The 27,852-nt window shown below is 40.1% G+C and overlaps 1 protein-coding gene across 4 annotated transcripts; it reads left to right on the forward strand.

Annotated features, from left to right (window-relative positions):
• Positions 1-16,279, forward strand: ZNF25 (zinc finger protein 25). Of its 4 annotated transcripts, XM_047703278.1 has the most exons (7): positions 4-141; positions 2,198-2,273; positions 2,375-2,490; positions 11,131-11,257; positions 11,530-11,625; positions 13,991-14,054; positions 14,512-16,279. In XM_047703278.1, the coding sequence occupies exons 3-7, from the start codon at positions 2,476-2,478 to the stop codon at positions 15,560-15,562; spliced, it is 1,353 nt and encodes a 450-aa protein (XP_047559234.1). In that variant the 5' UTR covers positions 4-141; positions 2,198-2,273; positions 2,375-2,475; the 3' UTR covers positions 15,563-16,279. The 4 variants fall into 4 exon arrangements, with proteins under 4 accessions (XP_047559233.1, XP_047559234.1, XP_047559235.1 ...); XM_047703277.1 differs by lacking the exon at positions 2,198-2,273 and having other exon boundaries at positions 1-141; XM_047703279.1 differs by lacking the exon at positions 2,198-2,273 and having other exon boundaries at positions 2,439-2,490.
• The last annotated feature ends 11,573 nt before the right edge of the window (positions 16,280-27,852 follow it).

Consider the following 27,852-nt stretch of genomic DNA (forward strand, 5'->3'; position numbering starts at 1 on the left):
TTCCACCTTCTTTTGATAGTCGCCATCTCTTTTCACGCCTCAGGGCGGGAGAGGACTCTGGAGCCTCCAGGTCTCCGCGGTGTGACAGAGGGCGGGGCCTGGAGCCTGCGCTGGCCGGGAGCGGTGGCCGAGCCCCTGCAGGTGTGTCGTAGGCCTCTCTGCGGGTGCGAGGCCGGGGTGGGGGGCGGGGGAAAGTGAGGTTTCCGCAGCTGCCCCGAATCGGAGAACCTGAAAGCCGCTGCCGCCCCCTTCTGAGCGCCCGACTGGCCCGCGAGAAGGACTGGGGAGGGGGGTCAGGCAGGGGGCTTTGCGGGCGACTGCCCGCTGTCCACCTTCTTGGCTCACGACCTGCGGAGCCGGGCGACCCGAGTTGGCCCGGGGCGCGGGAGGAGCGGGGGAGGACGCGGGGGGATGGCTTTTGTGACGTGGATCCTGGGCCCGCCACGTCCGCGCTGGCTTGGCTGCTGGCGCCGCAGCAATGTCAAGCCCGGGGGACCTGTGCGCGTCCGGCCCCCGCCACTAAGCGAGCAGGATAACCTCGGTTACGACCAGGACACTCATCTGTAAAATAATTCCAGTAACCATTGGGGCTGTTTGCTGTATTAAATAGGGCTGTCTATATAAAGTATAAGGACTCAATAAAGGTGAGCTGCATTTATGATTACAAGGTATGCTGTTCATTATTGGCTCATTTAATCATCATCATCATAACCATCCTTTGAATCGGTATTAATCAGCTCCATTCTAATAAATACGATTACTAAAGGTTGAGAGATAAATTGGTATACTCAGCACTAACGGAGGAGCGTGGGTAAATTCTCATTGTTTTACTCTGGTTCATGCTGCTTCCCAAGGTAAAATCCAGTCTTCGGCTGTATTTAGTACAGTAATTGTGAGCAAAACTGCGGAGTGCGGTAGACCTAACCTGGTCGCGTAGAGTTCTATTTGCAAAATATTCTTGAGGCTTCCTCAGAACTCTTGTGTCGAAAGGTTAATTAAGGCCCTTCTTGCATTCTCCAACCTGTTTCTGTTCTCAGAGGGCTGTAAATACACTGAAACTGAATTTTAAGTTTTATTGGAGAAGCTGGGAATCCTCTCCAAGCAAGAAGCTGGTTTCTAGAGAGGGGAAATGGGACAGACTTTGTTAAAAGACGGAAACTGGAATTTCTCCCGGGCTCCATGTTAAAAGTGATAAAATGTCTCTATTCGGGGTGTCCAGTTGTGTCTGGACTTAGGGCGTTTTGTAAGCATCACACCAGCCCAGCCGGAAGAGGTTTCCGCTGTCCCAGCATTATGGCATCTAGTTACTTTTTGCTACATACATAAAGTGTCCTGGGATTTATGGTGTCACATTATTTTAAGGTTTAGATTTGTGTGGCTGCCGGACGATCAGCAGATGATCATGTCAAAATTCTACAAGGCCTAATTAACTTTTACCCTAAGGCCCACACCAGGTTGGAGGGGACAGTGAATTCCAGGGTATTGTCTGGATTTGTAGCATTGAGTGAATCAAAATGGTACAGGAAAGGTGGTTCAAAATTATCTAATTCCTCCTGTTAAATAATAGCATTGAAACAAAGTCACTAAGTGTGTTAATAGCAGAGACTAACACAGAATAAGTCTCCAGGTCGTCCAGTATACCATGTTTAAGTCAAAACAAGTTTCATGGAGAACTGATTTTGGAGAAACTGCAGTTTAGGGAGAAGAACATGTTAATTTTTGAGGGCTCTGAAGGCTTTCTAACTTTGTAGAGTTTATATTATTATTTTTTAAAGATTTTATTTATTTGACAGACAAAGATCACAAGTAGGCAGAGAGGCAGGCAGAGAGAGGGAGAAGCAGACTCCCTGCTGAGCAGAGAGCCCGATGTGGGGCTCAATCCCAGGACCCTGGGATCATGACCTGAGCCGAAGGCAGAGGCTTTAACCCACTGAGCCACGCAGGCGCCCCGAGTTTATAATATCAATAGGAAAAATGGTTATGTAACACTTCCATATCAGTATTTCTTTTCAACATTATTTGTAATGCCAGCATCAGGGTCCATACTTTGGTTATATATCATACACCTTAGATATTTATTATACACATTGCCTAACCTACTGTTTTTTGGATGTTTAAGTTTTCAGTTATTTTGTGTCTTTAGTAATGGACATTTGGTCCATTTAGTAAATGGACACATAATTTTCAAAACAGTCAGTAGGAAAGAAATATTCAGATTCACTCAGAAATTTTCCCAGATTCACCATGATTATATCAGAGTCACCAGTGGACAGGTGGGTACTCCTTTATCACAGTCCTTCTATTTCTCTTTATGGCTCAAAGGGCTATTTTCCCAGGAGTTTGTTTTACTAAATTGTATGGAAATTTGTCACAGGTGATTCCTGAGCTGCAAGACAAGGTCTTTTAAGACTCCTGTCTTCCAACTTTCTGTGTTCTGGCTTCATAGTTTCTGTCCTTTCCCAAGAGAAGCAGAAAATGAACAAGTATCAGGTGAGTCATTTCTTTAGCCCTTTGTGTGTGTGTGTGTGTTTGTGTATTTTCAGTGAGTTTTATAAAAACCCAAACTTTAAACTCGAAAAATGGAAATACTTAAAAATCATGTTAAGGGAAAATGCTGTTTGAATAGCACAGCAGTTCCAAAGTGTAGTCTGCAGACCCCTGGGCCTTTACAAGACGCCTGTGAGGTCAGAACATAATACTAGGATGCAAACTGCCTTGCACACTGATGGTGTGAGAGTGTGGAGACCAGGTTGCTGCCTGTTTGGCATGAATCAAGACAATGATACCAGTGGCGGTATTTCTCTGCAGTGTACTTACAATAAAAAACTGCTACCTTTACTTAAGGGTATATCTTTGGTGAAACAGTAGAAACTGATTTTTATTAAATCTTGACCCTTGAATACACATCTCTTTAATATTCAGTCTGACGAAATGGGAAGTTAACATACAGTACCTTTGCTACATACTGAGGAATGATGGTTGTTTAGAGGAAAAGCACTTGTGTGATTGATTCGTGAGCTCACCTAGCCACCTTTTTCATGGAATACTATTTTTACTTGAAAGAGCAACTGGCAGACAAACTTGTTATTCGGATGGGTATTTACCAAACCTTTTCTCAAAAATGGCAAAACTGAGCCTGTCACTTTAAGGGAAATAATTCTCAGTATTTCTTGCTAATGTTAAAAAGTTGAGCTTTCAAGAGAAACAGAATTTTGGAAAACTTGTATCCTCCACTGTGAAGCTGATACCCTCTAATACTTAAAAGACTTTTCTGAGGAGAAATGGTGAGGATACTAACAAATGTGATATATTTTTTATATGTGTCTGCATTTTGAGTAATATTTTCTTAAAAATTATTTGAGAATGAGTGAGCATGTGTGCACAAGCAGAGGGAGTGGCAGAGGGAGAAGCCAACTCTTCGCTGAGTACGGAGGCCCATGCGGGGCTTGATCCCAGGACCCTTGGGATCATGGCTTGAGCTGAAGGCAGACGCTTAACTGACTGAGCCACCCAGGCGCCCCTTGAGTATGTGCTCAGAGGCAGTTTAGGACAGCATGACATAGAGAAGTGAGGAAAAAATAAGTTGGTTAGGGAATGCCACTCTAAAAAGTAGTATTTGAGGAAAGTCCTGGTTAAAAGAGAAACTGAGCCAAGCAGAATTCTGGGGGAAGAGCATTCTAGATAGGAAGAACAGCAAATACAAACATCCTAAGGCATGTTCCAGAAATGGTTCAAAATACTGAAGCTACAGAGTGTCGGATCTAGGGGAGATTGAGCTAAAAGGGAAAATCAAAGAGGGAGAAAGGGCTGGAATATGTAGGGCCTTGTAGGCTGAAGAAAACACTGAATTTCAATTTATTTAAAAATCATACTTATGCAATCAAAGGAATGTACATAGTGTATATGTAAAATTTAGGGCATACTGATGAAACACAAGTGTATCCCTTATCTGGCTTAAGAAATGAAAATTACTACTATCTTTGAAGCCCCTGTGTGCCCCTTCTTATTCTCATCTCACCATTCATTACCCAGAGAAACATGAAGCCTGACTTCTGTGGTAACCATTTCTTTGCTTTTATCATTTAATGTTTAAAAAAAAAAAACTGCATTTGCCAATTAATTTCCCAGTCCTTTGATAAGCACTTGATATAGTCAGTCTTACGTAATTCTTACAGCGCAGCTTTTGAAGTGGTTTATGGTGGTAATTATGTTATTAACTAAAAATCCTAGTCTTTGGGCATGATGATGGGGAGAAAGAGGCTCTGGAAAGAGGGAGAAATAATGGAAGAGGAAGCTAAAAAAACCAGTCTGTTCAACAGTTCTGGTTTAGTCTTGTACATCTTTTACATGACATCCTCCATATCCAAAATTCATTCAGAGGTCCCACAACGTTTCCCCCATGTTATGCTCTGTAAATCTCCGACTGAGATTTGAGTTTGGACAGCACAAATGACTAGTCAGCCTTTTTGTTTTTTGAATTTTAATTTTGTCTCACTACTGAGTCTCACTACTGACTCTTGGAAAGGTTTATTTTATGCAGATACTGTAATTTTTTGTTTGCTTGTTGCCATTTTGGCCAAATGAGATGACCTTTTTTATTTCTTCTTGTATCTTTCAGGTTGTATTGCCATACATTTCTTCTGTTTGAAAACATCCTTTATGTTGTTTTTATTCTCACTTGCTTGTTTTAATGCAGGTCTGCTGGTGGAAAATTCTGAGTTTGGTTTATCTGAAATACAACTTTTTCACTGTGTAGAGCACTCTTGGTTGACAAGTCTTACATTTTAAAACATTGAAAACCATTCACTGTCTTCTACTGATACTACTGAAAATTCACCTTTTAATTTGTCAGACCTCTAAAGTAAATTTGCATTCTGGGCTAGCTACTTTTAAGATACCTTTAACTTTGATGTGTATGTGTGGATTTTTCTTTATCCTAATGAGATTTATCGTACTTCCTTTGGGAGACATCCCACCCTGGTGCTCTGCTGCCTGTGGAGGGTTGTTGCCATGTACTCAGTAGAGGCTTATGGAGAAAACTAGTGGCTCTTTGTATTTCAGACCATTCGTATTGGTTATGGAGCTTTCTATCTGGTTCCAGAAACTGCTTCCCCAACTTATAATAAAATGATCACTTTGAGACATTTGATGGGAAGTAAAAAAAAGTCCTGTAGATACTAAGCTTCCATTTAGTGACCGTTTCCATGTGAAACCGCCACAGGGCATATTGGTGTTCACTTGTTCTGTGACTGGAGTTCTTAGGGATTCTAATATATTACAGAAATCCATAAGCAAACATTAAAATTTTGTTGAGCGGGGCTGGTTCCCTCTCTCCCCTACTTGCCCATAAAAGAGAAAGTCATTGTGGTTTTCTTTTCTCTTCTGCAGTATTCATCTCTTGTGGATTTTTTCCTTTGTTCTTCTTTGGATTCTCAGTTCTCTGATAGGTTCTGGAAAACTAGGTTAGGGGCTTGTTGTTATTGTTAGAGTGAGATCCATTTCTCTTTTGTCTCTCTACATTCTATTCAGAACTAGCTTTTTATCCTTATGGTCAAGATGCTAGCTCTAAGCTACTTTCTGCTCAGCCTATGAAATTTGAAAATGCCCCAAAAATTCAAATTCAAGGTATGGGACTCATCCCAATCAATTTCTTTTTTCCTAGGCTTTTGGTCCCTCCAGTTTTGGTGTGATGGTAATATCTGATGCTTTCTCACAGCCATTCTTAGTGTATTTTCCCAGGGTTTGGTTTTTATTCTTACTTATTTTATAATTATGGCAAAATATACATAAAACTTTTTTTTTTTTTTTCAAACTTACCATTTTAACCATTTTTAACTGTATCGTTCAGTGGCATTTAAGTACATTCACATCATGGTACCATCATCATGACCATCCATCTCCAGAACTTTTTTCATCTTGCACAACTAAAATTCCTTTAAAAAAAAAAAAAAAGATAGATTTATTTATTTGACAGAGAGACAGAGATAGAGAGCACAAGTTGGCAGAGCAGCAGGCAGAGGGAGCGGGAGAAGCAGGCTCTCCACTACATAGGGAGCCTGATGTCCTGGAATCATGACCTGAGCCGAAGGCAGCCACTTAACCAACTGAGCCACCCAGGCGTCCCACAGCTAAAATTCTAACCATTAAACAATAACTCCCTATTCTGCCTTCCCTTAGGAACCACCAATCTACTTTCTATCTATAAACCTGACTATTCTAGGTCCCTCATATAAGTAGAATCACACAGTATTTGCTGCTTTTAATTGGCATATTTCACTCAGTATAACATCCTTAAGGTTCATCAGTGTAGCATGTGACCGGATTTCCTTCCCATTAATAGCTAAATGATACTCCATTGTTTCTATATACCGTATTTTATTTATGCATTCCTTTTCTTCCCCTGCTATTTGACATGTTTTATTAAAAATCATGATTCTATACTTTTTAATGAGGTCCATGTTTCCTTTTGCACCCAGTTAACTTCTCTTAATATTCACACTTCCCTCCTTTGATGCAGCCTCTTTTCTACTTTTAGTTGTGGAATTTGGCCAGTCTTGGGGTTGTTTTCTTGGGTTATTTACGCTGAGGTGTTACCTAGTTGTATCCATGGGTGGTTGCGAGCTGAGGGTCTTCCTGCTCCATCATCTTCCTAACCTCTCCTTTATGCAGTCATCTCTTGATGGACACTTGGCTTTTTTGCACCTTGTACCTATTGTGAATAGTGCTGCTATGAACACTGGCGTATGAATTCCTGTCTGAGTCCCTGCTTTGAGTGTTTTGGATATATAGGAGTGAAGTTGCTGAATCATACGGTAATTCTTTAACTTTTTGAGGAACAAGTACTATATTCTCTGTAGGAGTTGCACCATTTTACATTCCCATCAGCAATGCACAGTTTCTCTATATCCTTGCCAGTACTTGTTTTCCTAGGTTTTTATGTTGTCATTGCTATGTTGAAAGTAGTCATCCTGATGCGTGTGAAGTCATTTTTGTTTTGTGCTGTCTTTTATCTTCTTTATTCTTTAACTTATTTATTCTTGACTCTTTAACTTACAGCAAAATTCACTCTTTTTGGGTATACAGTTCAGTGAGGTTTTTTTTTTTACGATTTTTAAAAAACTTTTATTTGACAGAGAGAGATCACAAGTAGGCAGAAAGGCAGGCAGAGAAAGAGAGGGGGAAAGCAGGCTCCCTGCTGAGCAGAGAGCCCGATGTGGGGCTCGATCCCAGGACCCTGAGATCATGACCTGAGCCAAAGGCAGAGGCTTAACCCACTGAGCCACCCAGGCGCCCCCCCCCCCCCCCGTTCATTGAGTTTTGACACATGCATAAAGGCATACAGTCATCACCACAGTGAATACAGAACAGTTTCACTGCCTCAAAACTATTTTGGTTCCCTCCACCACTATTTCTGGCAATCACCAATTTATTCTTTATCCCTAGAATTTTGCCTTTTTCTGAATATCATATAAATGAAATCAAATAGTATGTAGTTTTCTGAGACTACCAATTTTCATTTAGCATAATACATCTGAGATTTAATCATACTGATTGTATGCACAGTTCATTCTTTTTTATTGCTGAATAGTACTGAGCTATATGTATGTATCCAATTTATTAACTCACTCACCAGTGGAAAAGCATTGGGTTTTCTGCTTTGTGGCAATTATAAAATTATTACAAACAACTGCATTTAGATTTCTTTGTGTTCACAGATTTTCATTTATCTTGGGGTAAGTACCTAGGAATGTGCTTACCTAGCTCATACTCAGTATTGTGATTATAAGAAACTGCCAAACTGTTTACCAGAGTAGCTGTATGATTTTGTGTTCCTACCACAATGTACAGAGTTCTACCTGTTTCGCATTCTTGTCAGCATTTGGTATTGTCAGTAGTTTTTTTCAAATCATGCTGATAGGTGTGTAGTGGTATCTCATTATGGCTTTAATTTGCATCCTAATGACTAATATATTGAAAATGTTTTAATGTGCTTATTTCCTACCCATATATCTTCTTTTGGAGTGCACTTACCAAGTTTCTCTACCTTGGACTTTTACATTTCGTTTGTTTTTTTTTTTCTTTTTAAAGATTTTATTTATTTATTTGACAGAGAGAGATCACAAGCAGGCAGAGAGGCAGTCAGAGAGAGAGGAGGAAGCAGGCTCCCTGCTGAGCAGAGAGCCCGATGCGGGGCTCGATCCCAGGACCCCGAGATCATGACCTGAGCCGAAGGCAGCAGCTTAACCCACTGAGCCACCCAGGCGCCCCTACATTTCGGTTTTGAACTAGAACTGCCCATTAGTTGTGAGTCTCTTTCTTTGGCTTCTAAGCACTCTCCTCCTGACGTGCCCATTTATTTAGAGTTCTGCCAGGCTTCAGTCTTGTCCTAGTTTCTGCTACCATTATCTTGAATGTTGTTGCTTTCAGATTTCTAACTCTTCTGGAACTCCATTTTTAAAATGTATGACAATATTATTTATTGAAATTTACTTACATGTATATCTGCCCAAATGGGACAGTTCCAGCTCTCTGTTCCTTAGTCACTTCACAGCGTGAACAAAATTCAACTCTGTCTCCTACCAAATGGATTCTTTTGTTTTCCAGTTTTCTTTTATGGATTTCCTAGTTGCCACAGAATAATGTTAGTTGGCAAGGTATAAATGTTCCAACATGCCACAACCCACCCCTGCTGTATAGCTAGGAGAGAGGAAACTTCTGTTTCTGTATAAGTTAGGGAGATCACTGTCATGAACAAAAACAGCTTGGAACTCACTCCAGAGCAGGAAGTCAAAACGGCACTGATGGAAGAGGAAAGACGGCGAGGTCACAGTTGTAGAACAACATAAGATCAAGTGGGCACAGGCAGAGGCACTCACCCTGACTGGGGAGATGCAGGAGAAGTCTGAGACTGGGGAATCTAAGGACTGGCACTGGGAGTAAAAAAGGAAGGGACTTAAGACTGTGTGCAGGAACAGATGGCAGCTTCAAGCAGTCAGCAATACAGAGGAAAAGAAGTAAAATTCCTCGTGTGCTTGGAAGTGAAGGCAAATCAGAAAACATGCAGCTGAAACCAGGTGTCCTAAAGAAAAGAGTATATTATCACAGACTCTGAAGATACCACCCACAGTACTGCTGTTTCCTTCAAGAATGTGAATATACTCTGGCAACAGAGAGAGGTTTTTGAACTAAGGACTAGGGTAACACTTCCATCCCTTCCCACCATAAAATGAGGTTTTATCTTCATTTGATCATGAATAAAAAATGTTACTCAACATGCAGACAATACTAAGAGAAAAAAGTAGAAAGTGTAAACTAACACTTTGTCCACTGATGTCAGTATTCCTCCCCAAACAAATGCACAGTACAGGAGAGTATACCTTTCTGATATTAGGGAGTTTCAGATAGGAAATCACTTTAAAACCCAGAGATTAAAGACTCAGAAACTGAAAAATAAGTAGATATAAAATATAAGTAAATTAACTTAGGAAAGAAATAGTAGAATAGAAAATCCTGTCAGGTTAGAAGATTAAATGACAGTGTACCTCAGGAGAAGAGAAATCCAAAGTCCAGTAACTGGCATGTGGCAGAGGAACTGGAAGAGACCATGGAGTGGGGGGGGGTGGGGGGGTGGGAGTGCTGGTAAGAATCAACCAGAAAGAGAAAGAAAGAGTAACAGGAAATAAAGTAGAATCCCTGAATAACAAAACCTAAATACTGGAAGAGAGCTAATATTTAATCCAAGGAAACTTTCCATGAAAAAAAAGAAACTGAATTACATTATTGAAAGGCTCTGTGTGCCAGAGAGAACTGACCCAGGGTAGTTAACTCCAAGAGAGAGTCTACTAAAACTACTAGGCTTACTTAAAAGTAGAGAAAAAGTCCTCTAGATCACAAGGGAAAAAAGTCTACATCACTTGCCCAGGAAAGAGAATAATATTGACATAATTCTTTTTGCCAACATATATATAAAACAAGAAGCAAGAACTTATATTCAGCAAAGAAGTTCTTCACGTTTTCACGTCAGGTTCTGTGGAATATAAGCAAAGCAATGATTGGAGGAAATTTCATAGCCTTAAACAGTCCTACCAATAAAAATGGGAGAATGAAAATAATTAGCCTTGTGGTTCTAGCTATTATCAAACTCTATAGATACTGTGGGAGTTATCCTTCCCTTCTCTCAATGATTATTCATTTCCAATGAAGGTATGTTTCTTCCCCCCATTGTGGCTATTTTAAATGTTTATCATTCCGTTCACATATGCCTCTAATTTTCTAACACTCCATACTTCTGGTGTGGTCTTTGCCTCTTCTACTTCAGTGTTTTCTTCTCAACTACCAGGCTACCCCCTGGAACTCTAGCACTTCACATCTGTCTCTTCAGTGGCTCCCTGTTAGCTGTGAGTGGGTGACCATCCCTAAGATGTGGTAGGACACCCCACAAAGTATAAAAATGGTGTGAAACAGTAGAACATCTATTCATATTTTTGTTTCTTATAAATAGAAAAAGAACTTGTCAATTTTTAATAAAGATTATTATAAATTTATAAGCAGACACCCATTAAGTGGTATACAAAATATATCTTAATGGCCCAGAGACACACTCTGAATTATTCCATGTTCTGTCACCTGACTGGACTGTATCACCTTCTAAGTAATCTTTCCTATTCTCATATCATGCTGTCTTATTTGTAACTTTTCTAAATTTGCCATTTTTCATACATCAAGGCCTTTGCCAACTGTTTTTTTTATTCCCAAAGTTTGTTAGCTTGACTACCTAGTAAAATCTGATTTGATAATACATAATGTAAATATCTATCCCCATTTTCTGTCAGAGCACCTGTTATGCATATTACATGCAAGTATTTACATCTTTGCCTCCTTGTCACAGTGTAAGCTCCATGACAACAGGCATAGTTGCTTTCAATTCATCGCTGTATCTCCAGCAGAGTTCCGGGCACGGGTGGTATCTCAGTAAATACATATTGAACACTTCACCTATGTACAGAGTAGCAAAGTTTCTTAACTTTCTAGAGTACACTATGTGGCTGGCAGGTCAACAGCTACTTTACAGTGTCTTTTTTGATACTCTACTCTGATGACTTCAATTTGAACTGAAATATGTTGTTACAGGGACCAGTCACATTCAAGGATGTTACTGTGGAATTCAGCCGGGAAGAGTGGCAGTTAATGAACGATGCTCAGAGGACCCTATACAGAGAAGTGATGCAAGAGAACTATGGTCTCCTAGTCTCAGTGGGTGAGAAAAACTTCCACATATGTAACTACCAGTAGTTTGCATTTCCTTTCCCAGGTGCTGGACTGCATAATATTAGCTTTGTTTCAGGGATCAAAGCTGACAAATCCATTTTGGGTGCCAGGAAAAATATGTGTCCCCACCCTCCCACTGAAAGAACCTACATCTGCCAAGCCCAAGTGGGACTTTCCATAGTTCTGCTAAAGCTGCATTTCCTCATCCTTCAGAATCCCTAAATTCCAAGTAATCTATATTACATACTTTTCCATTAATAGGTTACCGTGTGAATAAGTCGAATGCAGTCTTCAAGCTGAAACAAGGAAAAGAACCGTGGATATTGGAAGTGGAATTTCCACATCGGAATTACCCGGGTGAGTGAGACCTGTGGCGCCTGTTGCTAGTGAGGTGGTTGGTGCCTTTTGCATTATGAAATATTTTTAGGCATCTTTTAAAATACCCTATAGTGGGGTGCCTGGGTAGCTAAGTGGGTTAAAGCCTCTGCCTTCAGCTCAGGTCATGATCCCAGGGTCCTGGGATCGAGCCCTGCATCGGGATCTCTGCTGAGAAGCGAGCCTGCTTCCTCCTCTCTCCCTGCCTCTCTGCCTACTTGTGATCTCTGTCAAATAAATAAATAAAATCTGGGACGCCTGGGTGGCTCAGTTGGTTGGACGACTGCCTTCGGCTCAGGTCATGATCCCGGAGTCCCGGGATCGAGTCCCACATCAGGCTCCCAGCTCCATGGGGAGTCTGCTTCTCCCTCTGACCTTCTCCTAGCTCATGCTCTCTCTCACTGTCTCTCTCTCAAATAAATAAATAAAATCTTTAAGGAAAAATAAATAAATAAATAAATAAATAAATAAATAAATAAAATCTTTGAAAAAAATAATAAAAAAATAAAATGCCCTATACTTTGGAAAAAACCAAGGATTCTTTGATCTGCATATGCAAGCACCATAAATCACATCTCCAGTTTTCGTTTTTCTACATAAATTCCTCCTTTGCCAGACTTTTTAAAATAAACTTCTCTTTCCTATATACAAAATCTAATCACTGCCTAACCCTGTCTTAGATTTTTATCTTTTTTCTAGAATTCCCAGTTACTGGAATTCTAGAACACTGTGATTTCAAATCTGATGATAAATTTTTCTCCAAATGTCATTCCCTCCTTTTACTAACAATGAGATGCCTCAGTTATTTTCAACACCAGTTTTATTAACTTCCTTTTCTCTCTTTAAACTCTGAAATATCAGATTATAAACCTTTATGCCTTTTATCAACTACATTATTTCAGAGCTGATGCCTCCTTTTACATGTGGTTTGTCTTTCACACAAAGTATTAATTATTATCACTTCTAAAACCTACCACATCTTACTTGGGAGTACTGTAACATGAAGATTTAAAAAAACTAAAAACAAGCCAAAAAAACTACTAAGATGATCTCACTCTGCTTCTGTAAATGCTTTTCTTATACTCCTGACTTGTGTACTTATGTGTTGCCGGGACCAGGAACAATGTCTGGTATTTAGTAGTTGTTCACTAGATATCTGTTGAAAGACTGAATGTGAATTTTAGTAAGAGGCAGGCACTGTCTTCTCTGTGCCCTTCACAGTAACTCTTGCAAGGGTTCCCCCTTTCCTAAGACCAGAGACACACAGGATCTTGTTTCCTGAGTGTCCCAGTTAGCCTTGTCCAGGTCTTCATCAAATAGCATCTTCTGTCTTCCCCACAAATACTACGAAATTCCAACCCCAAGCCTCTGCTCATAATCTTTCACTTTCTGTAAAGCATTTAAAGATGCATAAATATGAAGGTCAGTAAGGGTTCCAGAATGATGTTGAGTAATTCTTCTTTAGAGATCATGTAGTAAATTGAAGTAGAGAGGTGGGAACTAAACTATGAAAACAGAAGACTAAGCCTGGAGCTGAGGCATGGCTAACACCACTCTGGAGATGCAGTATTTGGCAATCAGGCTTGAAAATTGTTGCTGCTGCAAATGGGAGTGCATCGTGTTTTATGATGGCTTGCATCCTCTTTTTAATCATCTTTCCTTTTGGATATATGTGTTCTTAGGTCTTCTGTCCCCGTGAAAATTAAGACTGCTAGATGGAGAGTGAGAGCCCAAAGTGTGAAACTATTCCTCCACACACGGGGAAACCGGTGCCCAGAAAATCACATTAGCGTTGGCATCCAAATTGTTGCATGCGGGTACAGAGGAAAGCAAGCAGAAGTTTACAGTCTGCTAAAATAACACAGCAAATTAATTTTGAGCTGACAAAGACCTGTTAGCTTTTCATCCAGTTTCATCTTTCCCCTGATATTTCCAGTAAACACAGCTGTCTACTAATTTTTCTTTTCACCCGACTTACTCTTTCTTGTCTGTCATGGGCTTACAGCATTCTGAGTTCCGAAGTCTTCAGCAGCACTCTCAATATCTTTTCTTCTCTGCTCCCTATTCTCCCCACCCCCTTTAACTTTTTCCTCTGAAGTTTTTAAGGCCATATTTTTTGTAAAGTGCTAGAAGTACTTAGGTTTATAACTACGTTTCTTCCTGGGTCTGGTACCACAGTTTTTAATGTTTACGTTTTTTTCTAAACCAGTGGGTTAGATGAAATTTGTTAGACGAATAAAAGAGTTCCTTTATTTGGGGAGATTGGCCTGAAGCCTAAGAATTAACCCTATAACCATAATAATAACATTGAGATTTATATAGTATTGAATTTTGGATTTCTTTATAGAAGATCTCTGGAAAATTCATGACAGAGAAGCAAAATGCCAGGAAAGCCGAGCTGAAAATTCAAGGCAAGTCCAAGATTTTGATTTTAAGATTAGAAGCCTTGTAATAAGAATGGGAGTACTGGAAGTGGGACAACACTAGTTCATACTAAATGTGAGAAAACTAACACTGGAGTGCATTCCAAAGCATATAACCCAAATGGTCAAGTTCTCTTCCATAATGGAGATCTTATTTAGGACCAAGAGATTCAAACTTTGAAGTTGCCTTTTAATTCTTCTGAGGTACACAGTAAGGGAGGCACTGTAGATAGATCTCAGGGATTTGAGAGACTTTGTGCATACAATGCAAGGGAAGGTTCCTTCTACCAAATGGCAAACCACAGTGGGTGTCAGAGAACATTCATAGTGGAGAAACTGTGAATCTACTCTATAGATTCTATATCTATAGACAGGAAAAATCTCTAGAAATTGGTTCTCAGCGAGTGTGCCTTAGACATTACTGAATTTGGAAATTTCTCTCCAGGAATGGAGAACTCACAAAACACCAGCAAACTCAAGCCAGAGAGAAAATCCATAAATGCAATGAATGTGGAAAGTCCTTCTGCCAGAAGTCTATCCTCGTAATACATCAGCATATTCATTCAAAGGACAAACCCAGGGAATGCGGGGAATCTGGCTCTAGAAATGGAGACCACACAGTACAACAGAAAACTCCCACCAGAGAGAAAACCTATGAATGTAAAGAGTGTAAAAAAACTTTCTATCACCTGTCATCTCTTAGTAGACATTTGAGGACTCATGCAGGGGAGAAACCCTACGAATGTAATCAGTGTGAGAAATCCTTCTACCAGAAGCCACACCTTGTAGAACATCAGAAAACACACACAGGAGAGAAACCCTTTGAGTGTAACGAATGTGGGAAGTTCTTCTATGTTAAGGCATACCTCATGGTACATCAGAAAACACACACAGGGGAGAAACCGTATGAATGTAAGGAGTGTAGGAAATCCTTTTCCCAGAAATCACACCTCACAGTACATCAGAGAACACATACGGGGGAGAAACCTTACAAATGTAAGGAATGTGGGAAATTCTTTTCTAGAAATTCACACCTCAAAACTCATCAGAGAACTCACACAGGAGAGAAACCCTATGGATGTAAGGAATGTGGGAAATGCTTCTACCAGAAGTCAGCCCTCACAGTACATCAGCGAACTCACACAGGGGAGAAACCCTTTGAATGTAATAAATGTGGAAAAAACTTTTACTATAAATCAGACCTCACTAAACATCAGAGAAAACACACAGGGGAGAAGCCCTACGAATGTCATGAATGTGGTAAATCTTTCTCCGTGAATTCAGTCCTGAGATTACATCAAAGGACGCACACAGGAGAGAAACCATATGAATGTAAGGAATGTGGGAAATCCTTCTCTCAGAAGTCACATTTTATCATACATGAGAGAAAACACACAGGGGAGAAACCCTATGAGTGTCAGGAGTGTAGGAAAACTTTTATTCAGAAATCAAAACTTACTGCACATCAAAAGACACACACAGAGGGAAAAAGCTGAAAAATAGTATGTATTGGGAACTTCTTTTAGAAATCATCCTTTAGAATAATTGAATAATTCACACAAGACAAAAAGCTTAGGAATATCATCTATCTCAGAAAATTTTGGTCACAGTCTGTCTTGACAGAAAACAAAAGACACAGAAATTCTTTAGATCTATAAGGGAGAGATTTTGACAGCATGTTAGACTTAACTAAGTACCAGACAACTGACAAATTATAAAATATGAGGGAGACCATTCTTTTAGAAGTCATACTAGATTGCACAACACAGAAATCACATGAGAGAAATCCTATAAAAACAAATGAGTATCAGGAAATTTTCTGACAGGGCAGCCATCAGTAGATAGCCAAAGCTCACCTGAGAAGCTCCTATCAGTCCCCTTCCTGAGCATTCAGAAACCTCTGACACCAGGTGCACTTGGAGCACTCAGAGGTGTAACTGCATAAACTGCAACACATACAGAAGCCTGTATGGAGAAGCGCTGCTTCCGTGAACTGCAGATCCACGATGCCGGGCTAGAACCTTTGCAAGCGTTCCAAATATGTGTAAGTTTCTTGACAAAAATTCAAGGAGAATCTGTACTGAGTGGGGTTAATAGATATGCCAGAAGTCATGTTGCAGCAATTGGATTCTGAGGGGTTTTCTTTGTTTTTTGAGTTTTTTTTTTTTTAAAGAAACCTACCAATGTCTAGATATTTGAAGCTTTTTAAAAAGCACAAACACATTGAAAAAAACCAGGTGGCATCCTTGCACACATGTGAAGAATCCTTTAGTATGTAGAACCAATGTGAGTCAGCGTGCTGTAAGACGGGCTGTGGATGTTTATGTGTACGTGGATCCATCTGTATTTGTACATAAGGAAATATGTAGCTTTGGTTCAGTAGTTTTCACAAATGTGAACATACTTCACATTACGTCTGGGCAGTGACTCCTGCTGTTACTCTAATGTGTATTTTAAATGTAATAATCTTTTAAAATTGTAACGCTTCTTTTTCTATTTCTTTGTATTTTTGAATGAATATAGACGTTACTGAACCGATTCTTAAGAAAGGTCAGTGAATTTTACATTAGGGACACATTTATTCATAAGAAAAGACATTATTTTTAAAAACAGCTAAAAACAATGCTATGTAAAGAAGTAGTATCTATCTTACTGTTGATATTTTAGCGGGGTGCAGAGCTATCTGCATTAGAATTTTGTACGTTTTAAGAATGTTTTTCACTGCCTTTTTCTTCACAGTGGAAGCAACACTGTAGTGGTTAAGAGTGGGAACTCTGGACTTTTTATGGCCACAGCTCAAATTCCAGCATGGGGCATGCCACTTAACCTCTCTGTGCCTCTGTTTCCTTTTCTATAAAAGAGAAGTGATGATGATAGGATTGCTTTGAGGTATAAATGAGTTAATATTTTTAGAGCACTTAGAATAGTGTCTGAGACACAAGAAAAGCATATGTTAGATACTATTATCATTATAATTTGTATTTCTTCAGTTATGCTGGAGGAAAAAGTTTGCTACCAGCATTCACCACTCACTTTATTGCTGTAGTGCCTTGGTTTGGCTTGGTTGTGCATTTTCCCACAAGTGATTCAGATATTCAGATGTGACCCAAAGCCCGTTTCTGTAGCCTACAAGCCAAGAATGGTTTTGCATTTCTAAGTGGGTGGAAAAAAAATAAAGAATATTTTGTGACATGTGAAAATTATATTCAAATTTCAGTGTCCATAAATAAAGTTTAGAACACTATTAGAACACTAATAAATATCATTTGTCTCTTTTGCCTGAGGCTGCCTTCAGCACTACAAGAGTTGAGTAGTTCTGACAGAGACCATATGGCTCACAGAGCCTACACAGCTACTATATGGCACTTTACAAAATTAAGTTTTTCTGTTACTTAGAGCTGAAAACACCACAATCAATGTCTATGATGTACTTTTCTATATGTTATGTTTCAGAAATGATGCATACAGCAATTTGTGGATGGGTGGTTTTGTGCAGTGTATTTATTTTGTATGTTGTATTTATATGTTAAACGCCTAAGCATTTGAATTTTTTCAAATAAGTGTGTTTTATTTGTTGAACTGTTATAAAATCGAAACATTTTCTGATGGAATGTAGCAGTACATGTATAAAATAAACATTGTCTAAATTAAATCAAATTGTTAATTGGTCCTTACTTAAAAAATATTCCCTTATTTTCTTCCAAGTCAATGGCCAGTGTTCCCTATATAATGTTATAATTTTCTCACTATCCCATGACCATCTTTGTCATACTTAACTAGCATAATCTAGTAACAAAAACCTTACAATACCAAACTCCACCAGCTCCATTACTAGTATTAGTAGAGTACTAGTAAAATTATTTTATTGCCTAAACTTCATGATTGTTAAACGCCACTCCGATCTGAATCCTGCCACCTTTCTGCCCCTTCCAAATGAGGACTTTCTTGAAGCTCAACTTCATAAACATGGCTTGATTTGTCTGCTGTTTACCACTAATGAACACCTACTTGTGATACTCAGTAATTGCTTTGTCGTCTATGTAACTTCTGAATACTCAAATACAATAAAGATTGTTACCAATACTCTACCCAATACTGACATGAGCATGCCATCTTGATTATAGCTACGTCTTTGGAGAAGTTCTTTATTTCAACCTGCTGTGAAAGCAAATATGTTTCCTAATTTCCCCTGGCTTCTCAACCAAAAATTAAGAAGTATTGCTTTTTGCCCTGAAACCAATAATACATTGTATGTTAATTAAAAAGTTAACTGCTTTTTGAGGAAAATCCAGTAACTCTGTCAAACCTGTCATTAAGAATAAAGTCTGTACTGACCTGTACCCCTGGGGCAAATAATACATTATGTTAAAAATAACTAAAAAAAAAAACAGAATAAAGTCTGTACTAATGAAAAGACTTTAAAGATACTCTGATGAGAATAAAATATTCCTGGCCTTCAAAGTCTAGAAGGGTGGAGGGAGACTGCCTGCCTCTTGGCCACAGTTTTAATCCATGATATTAGTAACCACAAGAGTCAATGGATCAGAGACAACTGAACACCAGATCAACTGATGGGTTTTTCATCAGCACACATGCTTATTACGAGGGCCAGCCAACCCAACAGCTCCACAATTCTGAAGGGCAATCAGCAATAGCATTCACTATGACTATGTTCTGGAAAGTCAGAAAGTCAGCTACAACCTCACTCCAGTGACCAAACTTTTACAACTGAAAGCCAGGCAGTCAGTCCTTCAACATTCCTGTTTTTTGAAAGCCCACCAATCCCTGAATCTATCTCCCTAGGCTTCTATCACTTCTTACGTTCCTTGTACTGATTTATAAGTATAGCCCATCTTTGGTTAGTATGGTGGTCAAAGAAAGTATCAGACAATATCAATTCCTTCTCTATTCCATTCTAAAAAGCTATTTTTTTTCCCCTCATCCTCGTCAATCTTCCCTGGCCTCGTGACTTGCTTTGACTCAGTAGAATATGGCAGAAGTCCCAGACCAACCCTTCAGAAGTGTGGCAGTTTCCACTTTCCTTCTTTTTTTTTTTTTTTTAAAGATTTTATTTATTTATTTGACAGAGAGATCATAAGCAGGCAGAGAGGCAGGCAGAGAGAGGAGGAAGCAGGCTCCCTGCTGAGCAGAGAGCCCGATGCGGGGCTCGATCCCAGGACTCTGAGATCATGACCTGAGCCGAAGGCAGTGGCTTAACCCACTGAGCCACCCAGGCGCCCCTCCACTTTCCTTCTTGAAGCTAATTATCAGGCAGAAAGTTCAACTAGTCTGAAATTACAAAGCTGGAAGGAAACTGAAGCCACGAGGAGAAAGCCCCATATAATTCCAGACATGGGAGCAAAGTTTCCTTAGGCCTTCTGGCCTAGCCCATCACTGGCTGAATTTAGCCGGCCAAACAAGACTTCAGCTAATGCCAGGGGAAGCAGAGAAACCACTTACTATGCCTACAAGAAACAATCACTTTAAGCCAGGAAGTTTTGGGTGTTTTTTGTTACGCAGTAATAGATAGCTAAAACAGAAAGTGAGCCATAAATCAAATCTACTTGTTGTAGATACTGATTAATCTCTTCTATCTCAAAAAGTTATGCAGCATATGAAGCCCTGAGAAGTTTTGCCACATTAATAACACTACAATGACCACTGTTTAATCTGATGTCTAAAAAGGATTTACCCACATACAACAATCTACCCCCATGACAGAGAAGCAATCCCAGCTTAACTACAGCTGTATGCTGGCAATTAAAAAGACTAAACTCCAATGATGGGGAAATTATCCAGACAATTTTTTTTACCATAAGGATTCTATTTAAGAGATTCAACAGGTGACCAGATCTTGCTTTATCTCTGAAGTTCAGACATGGCTTGGGACCCTCCCTCATGGAGCATTATAGCTCTGGGCCAAAGGGTTATTTTGGGTTGTCTGGTTGGTACAGGTCAGAGCAAGTACTGGGCTGCCCTGAGAGAGTTAAGAGGAGGAGGTTGGGGCTGGGACTAGTTGGTTTGCATTTGAAAGATGTACTCCAGGACCAGCCCTTGGCCATCTCTGAGAGAGGCAGACTCTCCCTGGCCAGCAAGCTTTTTAAAGTTGCCCAACATAAAATACAGAAAAAACACAATACATGATGCTTTCAGGTAAGAGACTATTCCTCATGATAATGATAATGTGATCTATACTTCTAAAATCTTTATAAACTCTCATGAAATTGTTACTAAATGACCTGCGGAACAGCTTGAATTCTCCCCTTATAAATTGGGATTATCAAATATCTAATGTCATGTAAGTGTATGCCTGAAAGGTAAGAACAGCATTTCCAAAAGTGAAGTCACCAGAAATACCTCTATATGTTCTAAAATGAGATTAAGTATGTTAAAAGAGATACCAATCAATGTCCGTCTTAAAATCATATTGAAAAGGATCATCTCCTGTATTTATACGCTAAATAATAAATGCTACAAGAATAAAACCACAGATAAAAACTACCAGAATATTTGATCTATTTATTTCTACCTTTGGAACAAATGGACACAACAGTTTAAGTCGTAATGGCCCACGGGCTAAAATATATCCATTCATTGGAGAAAGAAATAACACTTATGCTGACTACTGTCTGATCCCCAGATGCTTAACTGTTGCCATACGACCGGTATGGTCAGCCAACAATAAATGGTGATTCTGCACTGAATAGACTAAAGGCTTCGATGGTCAAAAACGTTTTGACCAAATGAGGGAAACTGAGAAATTCTAATGAGGAAAATAATACAGATCTAACTAATGTGGAGCTGCTAAGAGAAGAACACTGACATTATACAGAGACAGCCTGAGTGTAATACTTAACAGTTTAACTCTCACTTTTTTTTTTTAAGAGAATCCATAAAAATTAATATATTCTTGGATGTCCTGGGTAAGCTACTTAAAGGTAGACTTCCAGACTGATTTCTGTTAGCTGCCAAAATACTAAGTTTACCTACAAAAACAGAATAGTTAAGATTCACTGTTCTCATTGTATCTATATTTCCCATTTATCCTCATAAGTGAATCCTGTATTTTAGCACAGCTATATTGTATGAGTAAATTTGTGTAAAGATATCTCTTAATTAGCGTTTTGGTGGAATATGGACTCCATAATTATAGATATCCGTTCAGAGGCTCCAACACCATGAGCAACATCTCACACTATCTCATCTCATCATTCCCTTGGCTTGAAATTGTCTTTCCCCTCACTCTTGTCACACCCTGGGGGGAGTCCTTGCAAAACTGTGACCATCCAATCTCACATGTCTGTGACAAGACTGGCCTCAACTTTCCACATGGTGCCTGCCAATCTATTTCATCCCAGACCCCTTAAGGGAGATTTAAGATTGACTAAAATCTTCCCCTGAAGAGACTGAGAGCAGAGGTGGTGGGTGATTCCAGTATCTCAGACCATCCCCCTGCCTCTTCTAGGAGCAAAATGTTTATGCCATAAAACTAAAGAGCTGCCATTTCTGGAAACCTCCATGACATGTGCCCTCGGTGTCACCAGTCCAATTCCCAGAGAAGCACTAGGGCCAGGAGAAGTGCCAGGTTTTGTGCTACAGATAACCTTTTCAAGGTACTGGAAGCCTGTTCATTTTAAAAATAAAATACTTTATAAAACAGAAAAGAATGGAGAATAATGAAAGAATAACAACAGAATAATACCTACCCCCCTGTTAATAAATAAAAGGTTACAAAGTTTCTCTAAGAAACTCACTCTAAGTAAGTAAACTTATTCTAAGTAAGTTTCTCTAAGTAAGTTTTTTTCTTTCTTTTTTTCTTTTTCTTTTTTTTTTTTTTTTTTTTAACTTCAGTTCTCTTTAAGCAATGCAGTATTCTCCAGGAGCAACAAGAACTTAAATGTGGTCATACCTTCAACAACGTTTAAACACTTATTATGTACCAGGCACTTTTCCTGCCATGGGGTTTATAGCAGTGAACAAAAAAACCTCCATGTGTTCACAGAGGTATACTTCTAGCTGGGGAAGGCAGGGTAGGTAGTAAGATACTTGTTATGGCAGTACGAAGTAAGATACTTGTTATGGCAAACTGTGGTAAGTTCTAGGATAAAAACCTAAGAAAGAAAGCTAGAGAACTGATGGGGGGAGCTGGTTGTCAAGGAAGTCCTCAAAGGACATTACACATGAGAAAACACTGAGGATATCATCAGAGGAGCCATGTCACTACATAGAGTAAAAGCATTAAAGGCAGAAACACAAAATATTTGTAGTATATACAAATACAATTGAAGTATATCCTAAACAAATTTCTGAAAAGATACCCTCACTATTTATAATGCACTATTTTATTTCTATTTTAGCTTGCATATGAACACATGAACAAATCCACTGAAAGAACGGTGTATTAACAGATATCATCCTACAATTTTAAAACCAAAGCTCCAGGAGTTAAAGAAGAACGGGATTGCTGGGTCACAGGGCTGGTCGTCTCAAAAGTGACCACGTCAACTCTGTAGGGCCCAGAGGCCACTAAAGTGGGAGGGAGCATACCAGTTAGGGGAGCACAGGTACAACAAATGAGCTTAGTGGTGACTGTCCTCTGTAGGCCAAGACTAATGGTAGGAGACGCTGCTATGAACTGCTCACAAAGGCCAAAGATGACGGAATTCTGACACCACAGAAGGCAAGTGGCAGCACTGACCAGCAAAAGTAGAGCAAGTAGGGGGCCCCACCCCATGAACACATCTAATCCTAATTCATTCCCGAGGGCCCCAACTCCTACTACCATCCTATTGGGAGGCTGGGTTTCAACAAATCAATTCTGGCGGGATACAAACATTCAGTCCATAACAACTGGAAAACCAAAAATGACCTCATCTGGATTTATAAGGCACATGTAACAACTATAACAAAAGGAACAAGGCCAGGCAGGAGGGAAATGGGACTTTTATGGCTACAAGGTTTTTGACATTTTATGTGAAATGGTACCTGGTTAACTCCAACTAGAAGGGGAAAAGTTGAAGATGTATACCGAGGTAGTTGCTCTAGCAACGGTTATACATATAAGGCAAAGAAATATTGCTAAAATGCCAACAGATCAATTAAAGTGGGATTCTAAAAATATTCAAATTCAACAGAAAAAGGGCAAGAAATCAGAGAACAGAAAAAGAGGGACCAAACATAAATAACGGAAGTACAGAACTAAATCCATCAATAGCTACATTAAATATTAAGGAAGGAAATGAGGAGACGGATGGTAGTTTTCAAGAAGGCCAAGTATGGTCTTGAAAGGCACTGGCCTTATTGTAGGCATCTGCACGGTCTCCAGCAAGTGGCAGGATACGCTCTCCATTAAACAGAAACGGCTGCTTCGGGGAGCCTAAAGAGTTAAACAGAACCTCTGGGCTCAAGAGTCTGGGGTGAACAGCTGCAAATTTCCCCATTCGAGATCCCAATTTTCTGCTTGTTCTTTAGGAGATGCCTGAATTTCGAACAAGAAGTCTGTAATGCCTGCCCTGCTGCAGTCTCCTGCTATCCTGAAGTTAAACCTCGGGCAGGACTTAACAGGACACGACCTCACTTCTCAGGACAGGAGAATCTTCTGAATGCTTTTTTGGAGGTCTACTATCCTTTACTGTGTGCCCTGAGTTGACAGCTAACTTGAACATGTATCTTCGAGGCCTCTAAGGCAGAAAGTCAGTAAGTCCGCCACTCATAAACTTATCATTGCCCCATCCTGTTCCACATGCCACCACAACTACACAGGACAAATCTACCCGTCCTCACCTTCCTCCATGCAGGATGACGAGGGCTAGCCTCAAACTATCAGCAAGGTGCCCTTCAGTGAAATGTGACTACTAAGCGATCGAGTTTTAGATTCCAAGTCAAGTTCTCATTTAAGGGACCACTTTGGGCACCTCCAGAACTACACTAGGTTTGCACCAAAGCAGAGACAGACACGGAATTAGGCACAGATAGTTTATTTTGGAGGTCACCTCGGGAAACAGAGGGGAGGGACAGAGTTGGACAGTTAAGGAGGGAGAGTTAATAAAGTGCCACTGGAGAGGACAGTGGCTAATGCGACTGTGGACTCTGAATGATGGATGCTAAAGGACATGCCTCAGAACAGATCCTGTTCAGGGATGACCGGGGCAAAATTAACATTCAGTGTATTGAGGGGGGGGGCGCGAGGAGGTACCATTTTCTTACTGTTTGCTCACAGTCTACTAGTAGTAATGTTTTATCACTCAATGAAATATGGAAAATTACTACCCATGTTCTTTACAGGTCCTATTTCAAAATATAATTGTCTTTAGTATTTTCTCTCTCTATATACTGAGTACCACATCAGGTGGTATTATATTTTTGCTTCTAATATGAAATAATTTAGGAAACCTATGAAAATAGTTTTATACTTACTGATATTTTTACCCATTTCCTTCTTTTTCTTCTGAATTTCCAAGACTCCTTCTGTTATCATTTTCTTGAAAAAAAAACCTCCTTTAGCCACTGTTTGAAGATAGGTCACCAAGCAACAAACTGTTTTCCTTTACCTGAGAAAATATTTTACTTTTATTTCCAAAAGCTATTTTTTAATACAGATTCATAGTAGACAATTATTTAATGGCTTAGACAATACTATGCCACATACTTCTGGCCTCCAAGGTTTCGGGTGAGAAATTCTTGCCACTTGTATCGATGCTCCCTGAAAGTTAATACAGTTTTTCCCGAATGTCTTTCAAGGTTTGTTCTGTTATTAGTTTTTTTTTTTTTTTTTTTAAAGATTTTATTTATTTATTTGACAGAGAGAAATCACAAGTAGGCAGAGAGGCAGGCAGAGAGAGAGGAGGAAGCAGGCTCCCTGCTGAGCAGAAAGCCCGATGTGGGGCTCGAACCCAGGACCTGGGATCATGACCTGAGCCGAAGGCAGCGGCTTAACCCACTGAGCCACCCAGGTGCCCCGTGTTATTAGTTTTTAGGCTGATTAAAATGTGTCTCTGCATGGACTTGTATTAATTTATCCTCTGGTGGTTTACTTTTCTTCTTCAATCTGTGTATTTATGTTTTCTGCCAAATTTGAAAGATTTTCAAATACATGCATACTTTTATTGTGCATTGTTTTACTGCACTTCACAGATACTGCGTTCGTTACAGATTAAAGTTTTGTGGTGATCCTGGGTCCAGCAACTCTGTTGGCACCATTTTTCCCAAAGCATCTGTTCACTTCATGTCTCTTTGTCACCTTTTGGTAAGTCTCACAACATTTCAAGCTTTTTCACTGTTATTATTTTTGTTATAGCAATGTAATCGGTCATCTTTGATGTTAGCATTTTAATTATTTGGGGGCACCAGAACTGTGCCCAACCAAGACGATCACCTTAATCATAAATGTGTGCGATGACTGTTCCACCGAACAGCCTTTCCCCCATATCTATCTCTCTCTCTCCAAGAGCCTCTATTCCTTCAGACACAACAATGTTGGAATTAGGCCAGTTTGTACCCTACAATGTCCTCTAGGTGTTAAACGAAAAGTCAACATGTCTCTTAAATTAAATCAAAAGCTAGAAATGAGGGATGCCTGGGTGGCTCAGTTGGTTAAGCCGCTGCCTTTGGCTCAGGTCATGATCCCGGGATCCTGGGATCAAGTCCCGCATCGGGCTCCTTACTCGGCAGGGAGTCTGCTTCTCTCGCTGCCTCTGTCTGCCTCTCTGCCTGCTTGTGTGTACTCTCTCTCTCTCTCTCTCTCTGGCAAATAAATACAATCTTAAAAAAAAAAAAAAGCTAGAAATGATTCAGCTGAGTGAAAAGGGCACATCAGAGGCCAAAACAGGCCAAAAGTTAGGCCTCCTCTGACACTCAGCCAAGTTATGAATGCAAAAGAAAAGTTCTGGAAGGAAATTAGAAGTACTACTTCAGTGGACATGTAGATGTTAAGAAAGCAAAACAGCCCTATTGCTGATCCAGAGAAAGTCTGTGTCGGTCTGGACAGAAGATCAAACCAGCCACATTCCCTTAAGCCAAAGACTACTCCAGAGCAAGGTCCTACCTCTCTTTAATTCTGTGAAGGCTGAGAAAGGTGAGTGAGCTGCAAAAGAAAAGTTAGAAGCTTAGAGAGGTTGGTTCATGACACTTAAAAAAAGGAGCCATCTCCGTAGCATCAAAGTGCCAGGTGAGGCAGCAGATGCTGATGGAGAAGCGGCAGCAAGCTTTCCAGGAGATGGAGCTGAGATCATTCAGGAAGGCACTACACTGACCAACAGATTTTCAAGTAGACAAAGCAGCCTTCTACTAGAAGGTGATGCCATTTAGGACTTTCATAGCTGGAGAGAAGTCAATGCCTGGCTTCAATGGGGTTTTTTTGTTTTTTTTTTTTTTTTTAGATTTATTTATTTATTTATTTGACAGAGAGAGAGAGAGAGAGAGAGAGAGAGAGAGAGAGATCAGAAGTAGGCAGAGAGGCAGGCAGAGAGAAAGGAGGAAGCAGGCTCCCCGCTGAGCAGAGAGCCTGATGTGGGGCTTGATCCCAGGACCCTGGGATCATGACCTGAGCCAAAGGCAGAGGCTTTAATCCACTGAGCCACCCAGGCGCCCTATGGCTTCAATGTTTTTAAAGACAGGCTGACTCTCAGCAGGGGCTAATGCTGCTGATGACTTTAAATTGAAACCAATGTTCATCTATCATTCCAAAAATCTTGGGGTCCTTAATAAGTATGCTTAATCTACTCTGCCTGTATCCTATCAATGGGACAATGAAGTCTGCATAATAGCACGTCTGTTTACATCACAGTATATGGAATATTTTAAGTCAATTATTGACATGTATCACCCAGATTAAAAGATTCCTGCTCATTCATCCAGTCACCCAAGAGCTCTGATGAAGATGGACAATGAGATTAATCTTGTTTCCATGTCCGCTAACACAACATCCATTTTGCAGCCCAAGGATCAAGGAATGATTTTGATTTTCAAGTCTTACTATTTAAGAAATACATTTTTGGGGTGTCTGGGTGGCTCAGTCGGTTAAGCACCCAACTTTTTTTTTTTTTAAGATTTTATTTATTTATTTGACAGAGACAGATCACAAGTAGGCAGAGAGGCAGGCAGAGAGAGAGAGAGAGAGAGGGAAGCAGGCTCCCTGTTGAGCAGAGAGCTCGATGTGGGACTCGATCCCAGGACCCTGAGATCATGACCCGAGCCAAAGGCAGCGGCTTAACCCACTGAGCCACCCAGGTGCCCCAAGCACCCAACTCTTGATTCTGACTCAGGTCATGATCTCATGGATCATGAGATCAAGCTCCACGTCAGCTCTGAGCTGGGAATGGAGCTCGCTTAAGATTCTCTTTCTCCCCCTCCCGCTGTGCCTTCCCCCTGCTTGCGCTCCCTCTCTGTCTCTCAAAAAAGAAAAAAAAGAGAAATACATTTTAAAAGGCTATAACTGCCATAAGTGATTTCCCTGACATACGTGGGCAAAGTAATTAAAAGCCTTCTGAAAAGGATTCTCTATTCCAGATTCCCATGTGGTTCACGGGAAGAGGTCAAAATATCCACATTAACAGGGGTTTGGAAGAAACTGATTCCAAGCCTCAGGGAGGACTCTGAGGGGTTCAAGACTGCAAGGAAGGAAGGAAGGAACTGCAGCTGTGGTGGGAACAGCACAAGAACCAGAATTCGAAGTGGAGCCTGAGGATATGACTGAACTGCTATAATCTCATGATAAAACCTGAACAGATGAGAAATTGCTTCTTATGGATGAAACGGAATCTACTTCTGAAGATGCTGTAGAGATGGC

This window comes from Lutra lutra, chromosome 14 (genome assembly GCF_902655055.1).
Source record: "Lutra lutra chromosome 14, mLutLut1.2, whole genome shotgun sequence".
Taxonomy (NCBI): domain Eukaryota; kingdom Metazoa; phylum Chordata; class Mammalia; order Carnivora; family Mustelidae; genus Lutra; species Lutra lutra.

Bases quoted from the DNA above. Each gene is read 5' to 3' on its own strand.
- ZNF25 (XM_047703277.1), top strand. The intron at 11,626-13,990 runs GTGAGTGAGACC...ATTTCTTTATAG, and splicing joins TCCACATCGGAATTACCCGG to AAGATCTCTGGAAAATTCAT. The intron at 14,055-14,511 runs GCAAGTCCAAGA...ATTTCTCTCCAG, and splicing joins AGCCGAGCTGAAAATTCAAG to GAATGGAGAACTCACAAAAC.